Source organism: Notamacropus eugenii, chromosome 3 (assembly GCF_028372415.1).
Source record: "Notamacropus eugenii isolate mMacEug1 chromosome 3, mMacEug1.pri_v2, whole genome shotgun sequence".
Classification (NCBI taxonomy): Eukaryota; Metazoa; Chordata; class Mammalia; order Diprotodontia; family Macropodidae; genus Notamacropus; species Notamacropus eugenii.
Window position 1 is genome coordinate 83,754,924 of NC_092874.1, and position 12,743 is coordinate 83,767,666.

General features: G+C 39.6%; 1 protein-coding gene across 10 annotated transcripts in view; it reads left to right on the forward strand.

Moving 5' to 3' along the window:
* DIP2C (disco interacting protein 2 homolog C) overlaps positions 1–12,743 on the forward strand; it is a 585,449-nt gene that overhangs the window by 414,156 nt on the left and 158,550 nt on the right. For all 10 annotated transcript variants that reach the window (XM_072650057.1, XM_072650058.1, XM_072650062.1 and 7 more), the window contains one exon: positions 12,367–12,490. In XM_072650057.1, the coding sequence (XP_072506158.1) occupies positions 12,367–12,490 (124 nt within the window). The remainder of the gene's footprint in view (positions 1–12,366; positions 12,491–12,743) is intronic.

A 12,743-nucleotide genomic window follows, 5' to 3' on the forward strand; every position in this document is an offset into this window, starting at 1 on the left:
GACAAAGGATAAGCATAGTCCTGTATCCTCTTGGGGGAAGGGATGTGTGTGTAGATATTTCTCTTTTCCTTTTTATAGTGCAGGAATCAGGGTGGAAAGAATGAGCTAGAAATCAAGCTTTGTGAACAATCCCAAGAGCAATGCTTTTGCTTGGTCAAAGGGTAGTGGATTTGTTTCTGGCATTGATAGGAAGATTGTGTGTGTGTGTGTGTGTGTGTGTGTGTGTGTGTGTGTGTGTGTGTGTGTGTGTGTGCTGTCACAGAGCGACCTAGGTGGATCTCTTCTGTTTAGTCGTTTGTCTGCATGCCTCAGCTAGCACAGGCTGTAACCTGCACAGATGATGAACCTGGCTGATGACCCATGGTGGGGCTGTGGGTCAGTTGCTACCCACCAAAAAAGATATTGGGGAGTCAGATGGGAAATCCCAAACACACATCATTAGTAGTGGAGAACAGCTGTTTTACCCATTGGCAGTGGGCACTTGCAAAGAACGCAGAGGCAGTAGACAGGCACAAGGGAGAAGAGGGAGCTTTCATACTTTGACCATCAGAATGGTGTCCAGTAGAGCGAAGTAACCTCAGGGATGGAATTAAAGGTCTTTTCATTGTTCAAGGAAATATTGTTTTGCGCCATCAGCATTGTGACTCTGAACTTAGTAAATGTTGAGGCTTACAAAAATGGGTTTTTGTTTGTTTGTTTGTTTACTGATGGAGAGATGTTACTATATCTCATTAGAGAAGGAAAGCTAATGAAGTGACCTGCATTCAAAGTTTTCAGATGGTGTCTCAGTGTTTGAAGTGTTTCTCCTTTCTGTAGCATGCTTTACGTTCTGTGCCTCCACACAGCTTGTATTTCCTTTGTACATATTTTGTGAACATCTCTATTTTTCTGTCTGTCTGTCTATATCTATCTATCTATCTATCTATCTATCTATCTATCTATCTATCTATCTATCTATGTATCTATCTATCTATCTCAGATCCCTAACCTCTAGTACAGTGCCTGGCATATAGGATATGCTTAATAAATGCTTGTTGAATTGAATTGAATTATAACCAGGGACGTAAATAGAACCAAACAAAAACAATAATGAACTATACTAATTTTCTTACTTCTGGACTAGAGTAAATGCAGATATTAACTTATTAATGAATTTCAAGTCAAACTTAAGGTGATTTTTTTTAAGACACTCACTGAAATAGTTTGAACCAGAACCCAAGCTTTTGGACTATAAGCAAGAAGATTAAAATAGTCCCTGAATGTGCACCCACTTGGCTCAAGTTCCAAGGAATAGCTAGGTTAGTGTTCACTCTATACCAGAGGGCAGTTGCCAGGTGGGCTCTGGGGTAATTTGAATCCTTTGGTGATGAAAGCCACAGGGACCTGAGCCTCTGGAGAAGCTGCCTGTTGATGGAAATTTGCTTGACCTTTTTTTTTTTCCTGTGGAGTTAGTCTAATCCTGCTCACAATATCTTTTTAGTTGTAGCCTTTATTAGACAAAATGGCAGTAATAAGTCATCCTCTTCTCTGTTTTCTCCTATGTGATTTAGTCACTATTAACTGCTTTGCCTCTGCAGACATGTGGTGTATAAGGGAAGAAATAAAAGAATCTTTTCTTCTCCTAAAGGACTTGAGTGATATAAGGCATAAAAATTACTCCCAAAGGTGTTAATATTTGAAGTTCAGATCATTAGTTCTGTCTTTCACTTAGCTGCTTTCTTCCCATAATTAACTACTTGAAGGCATAGAAATGTACTTTTATTTATATGGTGTTATGTGGCTAAGAGAAGATGGATACAATGGAATTTCAGGTACTAATCACTGGAAGATCAGTGAACAAACCTGCTCAATTAAGGTCCTGTTTACACCTTTAGTTTCTCAACTAAAATCACTTGTTTGTTTAGACCAAAGCTTTGTTCTTTCATTAAAGTTATTTATGAATAGTAATGTCTTTGAATTAACTTTAAGCATTGTAGCATTTAACATCTGGTATTTTCTAGTAGGGAGGGCTCCAAGTGAATATTTTCACATAGGGATAATCCTGCCTTAGAAACTTAATACTCATGTGACCTTGGGAAAGTCACAACCTCCTTAGGTCTATGTTCCTTCATCTGAAAACTCAGGGGGTTGATTCATATGGCCCCTGAGGTCCCTTCTACTTCTAGATCTATAGTCCTATTAAAATTGTAAGTTCAACCTGAGGACCTCCTACAAGAGATCTTTCCTCTTCCCCCAAGTTTTTGACTATACCCCAGATATTCCCCTACAATTGCCTATATACATATATGTTTCTCCCCTCCCCCAATAAATTCTTTTTACAAAGATTATTTTAGTTCTTTCTCTGTCTCTCCCGCATTTAGCTTGGTGCATAGTAGGAGTTTAATAAATGCTTATTGTTTGATTAAGACATTGTCTTCAGTAATAAATATATGTAATAAAATACATGATATTAACTTTCTGCTTTAGACATTAATCTCTGCTCAGTCTTTACCAAACCACATTTTTAATCTGTGCAGATATGCTCAACTATATTCCACTATTACATAGATTCTATTTCAGTTTCCTGCCTCTAATAGGTTCTTTAAGAGTCCCGAGTTCTCCAGTTGTAGCTTTCAGATGCTGAAGAACATTGAGCGTCAATATTGAATCTGGATGCTAGCACCAGGGCCTCTAGGACAAGGCTAGCAAAGCAGAGCAATGAATGGGGTAGGTCTGGGAGTGGGCCGTTACTGGGGTATACCTGGAAGCCTACAATCAAGCTGGATTAAAAAACAGTTGAGGAGTTTTGGGAATTCTATGAGGAACAGAGCTCAGGAGAAGCAAGTAGGCAGGAATCTGGAAGACATAAGCCCTGGAAAGCCAGCTGGATCAAGGTCAGACACCAGGACATCCACAGGACAACCAGAAAGGCAGGGCAAAGTTAAGTACACATGGCAGAGGTCAAGCATTCAGAGCACTTCAGCCAATGGAAAAGATACCAACAAAGAAAGAATTTGATATTGAGGCTGTGCTTTTCCCTGGCCAGGAATGCTTTAGTATGCTTCCTTCAGATACAGGAACCAGTTCTAGGAGTTAGACTGTCTGAACTGTGGCAGTTCAGCTGAGAACCTGGCAGAGCTAACACAGGCATGTTGCATCTGTAAGAACATGGAACCTGGCTATGTCCAATAGCAGAGAATTGTCTTTCTTCTACCCACCCTCTTTAAAGTTACTCTCCAGCCTCCCTACATAAACCAGATATAGTGAAGTAATGCCTAGGAGGGGATTTGGTGTCTTGAGGGCTCAGGGATGGCTTTTGGGGAGGAGGATCAGGAAAGGGGAGCATTATTACAACTCGACAAGATTTTGACCTGTATCACTAGACCAACGCACTGCTCTTTGACTTTATCCTTAGATTCGGCTTCAATACAACACTAACCAGGCCAACCCCTCCCACTCCATGACTAACAGTTTCCCTCAGACAGGGTTACTCTCTCAGAAGAGGTTTCAAGACATTGCCAACCAAATCCAAGTATGGCTTACACCAACACCTTAAGATGTTAATTCCAACCAGGAGCGCCCATGTTTAAGTAAGAATCTAGTTTTCTTCCTGTTACTCTTCCTCCTCATCATTCTTTGAGTCTCATTCCTTTAGTTTATGATTTTGTCTTTTGTTTTTTAATTCACATCTCCCTCAGAAGGTTAATGTTATGAACCTTCTTGGTCAATTATACCTTAATATGATTAATTTTATCATTTTTTTGAGTCCTCTGAAAGTAGTTTTGATAAGGAAAGCAAAGACAAAAGCTAACTTTGGGGTCCTCAGGGGAGGAAGAAGAGGGTTCTACCACTGGAGAGAAAAATACAGAAAGGGGAGGCTCTTCTAATTTTGAATAGTCCTGGGCAGGGTAGCAGAGTTTGGCAGCAGCTCATGCTCCCTTGGAAATTTCTCTGATCCAGCCAAATAATGAATGCAATGATAATCAAAGTTAATGTATATCAATTTGCAGTTCACTCTGCGCTGACTTGGCCTAACAGGCCATTTAAAGTCGATCTTTTCATTACAGCAGCTTGTGGCATTTTCTTGGTTAATATGGAATGGTGTAGGCTTGAGACTAGCAAGCATTTAGAGGAACCCCAAATCCAAGGAAAAAGCTTCATCCTGTTACTTTTATACATATTAAGTGAGACAACCCTGCTGAAATATGATTGATGCCTTCTGATAGAAGAAATGAAAGCAAACTGGAATGAGGTGACAAAGCATAATGACATGGCCACACTCAGAGTCCACTTGCTGTGGGTGTTTGAGAAGTCACTGACATGGTAGCTGCAGCACAAGGAAATATTTTCTGGGAAATGACATAATTTGTCTGGGGTATTTTTTGGTGGTTTTCTTTTCCATCTGAAGTAGGTTCGAGGGTAGGAGGTGATGTATGGATGAAGGGTGAGCCTAGATAGTCATAAAAATAAAAATAGATGATAAACTTCATTGAAAAGAAAAGGAAGTTTTCATGAATGTGTTTGTGTAGGAAGAATGATTTTAATTTAGCTGAGCTAAATCTCTGTCATGGCATTTTTGGTAAATAGAGATGCATGTCACCAAGGCTGTCCAAAGGAGAACTTTTGAGTGTGTATCTGTCATTCATTTCCATTCAGGAAATATTTGCTAGGTACCTGTGACATGTAAGGCATTGTGAAGCTAGTCAGCTTTTCATATTTGCTTAGCTGTCATCAAAGGTCAGTCTAGAGAATCATGTGATCATAAGTTTCATCAAATGGCATGGCCGAAGTCAGGTAAAAGGGCAGATTCGGGCTTTCAACCCAGACTTACAATCCAGTAGCTTTATTTCCATGGTAGAAGTCAAGATCATCAACAGATAAGAAATGAATAGAGGTAGACACATTCTCCTTTCTCTGTTTTTTTACTAGCATAGATTTGAAGCTAGAGGGGACCTTAGTTGAAAAGTTAAGTGATTCATCTAAAGTCATGGAGGCAGTGACAGGACTGAGACTCTCAGGCTCCAAAAACCATGCCCTATTCTGTTTCACCTTGATTTCTGAAATCACTCTTCTCCTACATGGCAGAAATTGAACCCTGGTCTCCTAAGTGACAGGCAGAGATTCTCACCACTATTTGAATGAGGATAATATGCTATTAATTTCATGTAGAATGAGTTGAAAAGACTTGCAGTGCTTTTGGACTGTGACAAGAGGATGGTTGAGACAACTACAAGGTCCCTTTTAGTCCCATTTTCTCCATGTCTGTATGATGCTCTAGCATAGTACCTGACAATTCACAGGTGCCCATAAATGCTTTTTGGTTAATTGATTGATGCTTAACTTACATGCATTCTCTTATCTGAGTCTTTCCTCATCCCTGGGATGTATATGCTATGAATGTTATTATCACAGTGTCAGAGGTAGAATTAGAGTCTAGATCTTCCTGGCCTTGAGTCCAGCGCTCTTTGCACTGTGTCATACACTTTCTTTCCATATTTGAGTATTCATGTTGCAAAGCCTCTGTTTTCCTTTTAGATTTTTAACTATTATCTTTCTTGGCAGATAACTTCATTGTTTCTTTGTCCTCTGTCTGAGGTGGGAATTTTCCTCAGCAAGGAAAGAAGGGGATTTTGGAAGGAGAGGGATTAGGCTCTCCTCTCCTCTTCCTCAATATAGATTGTTATAGTAATATACACATATATATGTATGTGTGTCTATATATAGACATATATATGTACACACATATATGTGTGTACACATATATGTGTGCGCACACACACACATGCACACACAGAGGATGCCTTTTGACACCTTTCCCCAAAGCACAGAGTTGCAGATTCAAATATGTGGATCAAAGCATATGGATAGAGGACCGCATTCCCAATCTTTTTTCCTATTGGAATTTGGTCTGTCTAGAAAAGACAAGAGTACTAGATGTTTCTGAGTTCTAACTTTTTGAACATCCCAGAAGTTAACAGCAAATGTTCATTCAGTGCTCATGTGCCAGGAGAAATGAAACTCAGCATCTTAGATTAGGTCTAACTCTATATTGTTCTGTGGGTACCAGAGTGACATGGTGGTCTGCTTGACTTAGAAGATAAGCTAGACTAGGTAGGTAGGTAAGTAGACAACAAGTATTTATTAAACATTTACTATGTGCCAAGTGCTGGAGATACAAATACAAGCAAAAAGAAAAGTAAGCCTTGCTTGCCCTCAAGGAACTTACATTTTTGTAATGTAAAAAAGAAAAGAAATGTAAAAATAAACATAATGTAAATAACAAGTAAATAATAAAATGGAGCGTAAAAGGGAGTTAGATAACACTTTGATAGAATTTGGTGGAAGAGAGATGGAATCCCGCTTCTGTGGCCATAGAAAGGAGACACCTGTGAGCTTCCTTTCATCCCAGTTTCTCCCAGACTCTTCTGTCCCTCTTAGATCCACTTAAACCTTGATGTGCTGGCCCTAATGAGAACACTTAATGGTAATGCAGCCTGGGTGGGACTGATGCCTCTTTGCAGGATTCCTACCAGAAAGATGAGTTGCCAGGAGATGTTGCAAGACACACAGAATGTTAAAAATAGAAGTCTAGTGGGGGAGCCGGTGGTAGCTATAGGCGTATTTATATACACATATGGAAAGGGGTCATTTGGCTCTGCCACAGCTGAATATGCTGCTAAAAGAGGAAAGCCCCATGTGTCAACAATATCTTTGCTTTCAGGAAAAAAATCACATGGCTGATCCCTTGAAGGTCAAGGTAGTATGTGCACTGAGAGTTTATTCCACCTGCTCACCCTGGCTATATCCTTTATTCCTCTTTCCCCAAGCTCTTCACCTGCTTGTTCAAATCTTCCTGATCTCATATGGGTTCTGGGCAAACCACTCTCAAGAAAGACAGAGCCATGGTCAGAATATTGGTCCCTGTGTTATAGAGTAACAATGTTACTGTATTACCTGGTCCTGTGTTGAAGAGACTGGGTTAGGTCATGAAGTATGGACAGCACCCTAAGGAACATTTTCCTTCCCTCAGGGAGTTGGTGTCAGCAGAGCAGGTGAATAGCCTTGCTTTCTGGAATCTGCTCAGTAGGAATGACTTAGTAGAACCGTCAGCCTCTTAGGCCAGGGCACAATAAAATCACAGGGTGCTCCTGGGCCAAGCCTGAACCAACCCATGGGGCCCCAGTGCTGCTTCTGGAGGACAGATATCATTCTTGGCAGGAAATGTATTGAGAATTGCAGCTATGAGGATCCGTGGCCCTAAATCATTTTAAGGACTTGATGGATAGGATTATAATGTGTTTCTTCTGTGCTTTGCAAGTAAATGCCCATAAAAGAAACTCCTTTATGCAGCAAAAGTAGATGACTTCTAAAATGTGTCCATTTTCACCTTTGCCGAGTCACTCACACACACACACACACACACACACACACACACACACACTCTTGGTAACTTAATTTTCCCTTTGCTTCAGGAGGTTGATTTTATCCTCAAAGTATAATGAATTGTGGTTTTACTCACTTGAAAATAAATTAGTCCTCAAGGAGGAAAAAGCCAACAAAACAGTACCTGGAGCTAAAGTCCTTTCTGTCTATTGAACTGAACAAACAGTTTTGAACCTCTGACAAATAATTTTGTTATTGTGGGTAAGAGGTGCCAAAGACACTTACTAGCTGTGTGACCCTGGGCAGGTCACTTAACCCTGTTTGCCTCGTTTTCCTTACCTACAAAATAGATATAATAGTAGCACCTACTTCACAAGATAATTTTGAAGATCAACTGAGATCATATATGTACAGAATTCCACAAATCTTAAGGTCCGATATAAATGCTAGATATGAATAAGAAGAATAATGGTACTTAAAAGAATGATAATATTCAGGGTTTTAAAATCTGAAGCTTTCTATACATTTTTTCATTTGATCATCACAACAACCCTGTGAGACTGGTACACTTATCTCCATTTCACAGATGATAAGATTGAGACTTTGAGAGGTAAAGAAACTTACTTGAGGTCACACAGCCAATAATTGTCTAAAGCAGGACTTGAACCCAAGTCTTCTTGGCTCCACATCACATCTACTATTCCATTCTATCTATGTGTTCCCAGCGGCTTATAGTCTGGTTTTCAAAAGACCTGTATTTAATCACTTCTGAACTTATCTGTCCAAATGTTGTGCCATTTATGAGATCCAGAATGTGATGGGTCCCAGGGTGGCATTTATGATCTGTGAAGGTCCACACATCTATGTATTGAGTTGGATGTGTTTGGGGATGGGATGGTGGGGAGGAGAGGGTGAAGGAGGAGATATCAGACATCTTAAATCCAAATCCCTCCTGTTAGAGATGAGGATATTCAGAGCAGAGAGATTCTGTGATTTATGTAGTGTCACACGGCAAAGCAGGGATTGGAACTGAAGGTTCTGATTTCAAATTCGTTGCTCTTTCCCTTGCCTCATGCTGCCTTTCCAGAGAAACCCTACAAAACTCTGTTTTCTCTCTTTGGCCTTTCTTCGTAGCCAGCATTAAATACACTCAGCACATAGAAAGCTACTTGATTTGCTGGAATGCCTCCCTCTTATCTCTACCTCTTATTCTAGAATTCCCCTAACTACAAGTGCCATCCCCCTCTCAAAAGAAAATCACCTTGTATGTTATATGTACTTGTCTCCCTGGAGAAATATGTAGAATATTAGCTCTCTTAAGACTGGACTATTTATTCTTATCTTTGCCACTCCAACATTTGGTGCAGTATCTGGCACACAGTTGGCACTTAATGCTAGTTTATGGAGTTTTGATCAATTGGCATTAGTGATCACCCCCCTCCAATCTATACTTGATTAGGAAGATAAAATATTCATGACTGGTCATTCCGCCTCTTCTTGGGGTCCTCATTGATAAGAAACTCATTAAGGCAACCTGTTCTATTTGGGGGCAGCTCTAATAATTTGGAATTTTTTCTTTATAATGTGCCACAATTTGCCTCTCCATAACTTTTCTTTCTTTAATTAAAAGACTTTTTCCCCGGTGAATGAGTATTTATTTTCCCTCTCTCCCACCTCACCCTAAATGAAAACAAAAGAAAACAAAACAAAATCTTTGAAACAAATATGCTTAGTCAAGGAAAATAAGTCCGCACATTGGCCATGCCCAGAAATGTATATCTTGTTCTGTATGTTTAGTCTATCACTTGATCCTTTTGAATTATAGTTGGTTACTGATTTGCTAAGAGTTAAGGGTTTCAAAGTTGTTTGTGTCTCTGATATTGATACTCTTGTATCAATTGTTCTCCTGAGTCTATTCACTGCACTTTGCATCAGTTCATACAAGTTTTCCCAGGTTTCTCTAAAGCTATCATTTTATTTCTTTAATAGTATTTTTCCCCATTATATGTCAAGAAAAGTTTGAGCATTCATTTTTACAAGATTTTGAGTTCTGAATTTTTCTCTCCCCCTCTTCCAAAAATACTAGGCAATTTCATATAGATCACACATGTGCTATCATGTAAAACATATTTTCATATTAGTCACAGTTACGAAAGAAGAAACAGATCAAAGGGAAAGAAAAACATAAAAAAGAATAAATAAAAATGCCTCAGTCTGCTTTCAGAGTGTATCAGTTCTTTTTCTGGATGTGGATAACATTCTCATTCATGAATCCTTTGGACTTGTCTTGGATCATGGTGTTGCAGAGAAGAGCTGAGTCATTCATAGCTGGTCATCACATGATGATGTTGCTGATACTGTATACGTTGTTTTCTTGGTTCTGCTCATTTTACTTTGCATCAGTTCAAGTCTTTCCAGGTTGTTCTGAAATCTGCCTGTTTATCATTTCTTATAGCAAAATAGTATTCTGTTACATTAATATACCACGTGGCAAAGAATTCCATCAATTGTGGAATAGCTGAACAAGCTGTGGTGTATGAACATGATGGAATGCTATTGTGCTATAAGAAATGCTGAGCAGGCAGATTTCAGAAAAACCTGGAAAGACTTGCATTAACTGAGGCTGAGTGAAGTGAGCAGAACCAGGAGAACATTGTGCACAGTAACAGCCACATTGTACAGTGACTGACTTTGATAGACTTAGCTCTTCTCAGCAATGCAAGGATCTAAGACAACTCCAAAAGACTCATGAGGGAAAATGCTATCCACATCCAGAGAAATAACTTTGAAGTCTGAATAAAGGTGGGAGTACGCTATTTGCTCTCCTTTTCTTTTGTTGTTTTGTTTAGTTTCTTCTTTCTTGGGGTTCCTCCCATTGGTTCTAACTCTTCTTTATATCATGAAGAATGTGAAAATATATTTAATATGAATGTGTAAGTAGAGCTTATATCAGATTATAGGCTATCTTGGGGAGAGGGCAGAGAGGAAGGGGGAGAAAATTTAAGAGTAAAAATCTTATGGAAATGAATGTTGAAAACTAAAAATAAATTAATTAAAAGAAAAAAGCAGGTTGTAAAACATCTGGAAGACAGTTATACTAACACATGATCTTAAATATTTAAATCCAGAAAGTGGAGAGGAGAGAAGGCAAGTGAAGAGAGACTGTTTGCTTCTTTCCAACCAGTAGCCATGCAAGTACACAGCAAAAGCTACAGTGGGAATCTGGTTTTCAATGTAATGTAGGTTTTTAAAATTAAAATATCCAAATTCATATAAAAACGTTCATATACTATACCACAGCTTGTTCAGTCATTCCTCAATTGATGAGCATCCCCTCAATTTCCAATATTTTGTCACCATGAAAAGGACTATTGTAAATATTTTTGCACATGTAGGTCGCTTTCCCTTTTTAACGAGCTCTCTGGAATATAGACCTACTACTGATATTTCTGGGTCAAAGGGTATGCACCGTGGGGTTGCCCTTTGGGGACAGTTCCAAATTGTGAAGCTATTATTTTCATCACTCCTTATAACACAATAGTGTTCTATCCCATCCATCTGCCATAATTTTTTCAGCCATTCCCCATTTAATACCTCTCCGCTTAATGTCCAGTTCTCTGTCACTACAAAAAAGAGTTCTAATAAATATATTATTTTTTCCTCTGGGTCATTTCCCTCCTTTTTTATCTCTTTCAGGATATAGGCCTTGAAGTTTTATCTTGTCTGCAACTTCTAAGCATTTCTCACAGTAATATTTCCTTTGGGGCCAAAGGAAAATGAGTGTCCAGTAGTTTATCTTTTTTCCCTAAGTTAACATTTTCCCTTATTCCAGTCTCTTCGAAGAGAATCTTTTTTCCCTTTTCTATACCCTCTCTCAAGTCCTCATCAGCAGGGCTTCTTCCTCCACTTTTTTCTCACCATTCCCCAAGTACTCTGGCTGCTGGAAAGTTAGAAGGGTTTTAGTCTCCCTTTCCTTTGATGTGGTGAGCATCATAAGTACAGGACTTCTAGCTATTCAGGGACTGGGGAGGGGGCATGTTTGGACCTCCTGGGAGCATGAGGCAGTTTGATCATTGTTCCTTTAAGGTCCTGTTCAGGGGATCCTAAGGGCAAGAGGATGTTGGAATGAAAGGTCCATAGATTGGAGTTGGTTACTTCTGCAAGGGCTTCCTGGGGCCCTAGGAGCTGTGAGATATGGTAATCTTTAGGAACAGGATGTTGGGGACAGGATTGATGGCATTGCAACGAACGTCCTTAGCAAGATCTACTATGGAAAAAAGAAACGCACTTCCTGAGGCCCTGCCAGTTAGAGAAATGAGTCCCTGACTCAGGTCAATCCCTGGCCATTTTTATGTAAGGGGCATTCATAAATCAGGCTTATGGAGCCTGCCCATGCCTAGTTACAGGTTGCCAGAATCAATCTGCTGGACCAAAATATTTTCCACCAGGAGACCATTTAATGTACAAAAGTTATTTCATGAGAAACATGAAAGTTACAGCCTCAGGAAAAGGAGAGAATATGGTATAATAAAAGTTCCCATTTATGTCATGCCTCAAGGTTTGTAAAACACTTTTCTCAAAATAGCCCTTTAATGGAGGTAACACAAGTGTTATTTGTTGTGACAATTAAGAAAATTGAGACTGAGAAGTGTTAAGTGACCTGTCTATGGTAAGCATGGCAGCTGAGATTTGAATCCAGATATGCAGATGCCAAATCTGGTAATCTTTCCCCTCTTGTACTGTTTTGGCCTTAGCATTTTGGGGTTGATAGTGGCAGGAATCTCTTCAGTCACTTTGCCAGTTTACAGATTAATCACTAAAAGAAATTCTTTCTCCAACCCTGCCAGGATGACCTGAATGGTCGCATTCAATCATATGAGTATAATTTTCTGCTTTTGGGGCCTCACAGTGTAATTTACACGAACTATAGCAAAGGGAGCACGGACCTTGTACGTTCTTCACAACCTATTTAAAAATTGTCTCCTCTTTGTTCTCTTTTCTCAGGACGCAGGAAGCCAACAGATAGGGTTTTTACTTGGAAGCTGTGGAGTTACTGTGGCCTTGACTAGTGATGCCTGTCATAAAGGACTGCCAAAAAGCCCAACAGGGGAGATACCACAATTTAAAGGTAAGATGGTCCTATAGTAACTTCTGAGTCACTGTTTTGGGGTTCTGCATTCCAAGTTCTGTATTAGGGGTGAACGGTGTGTAAAGAGTCTCATTGGCCGACCATGTCAGAACACTCACCTCTCCCTCTCACTTTCCTGCTTTAGAAGTTTGGAGGGTCGCTCTGTCTGTATGATAAAGGACAAACTTCTCCATCCGTCACTTAAAGGTCTTCACAGCCTAGCTCCAACTTGTGTTTCCAGACTATTTTCACA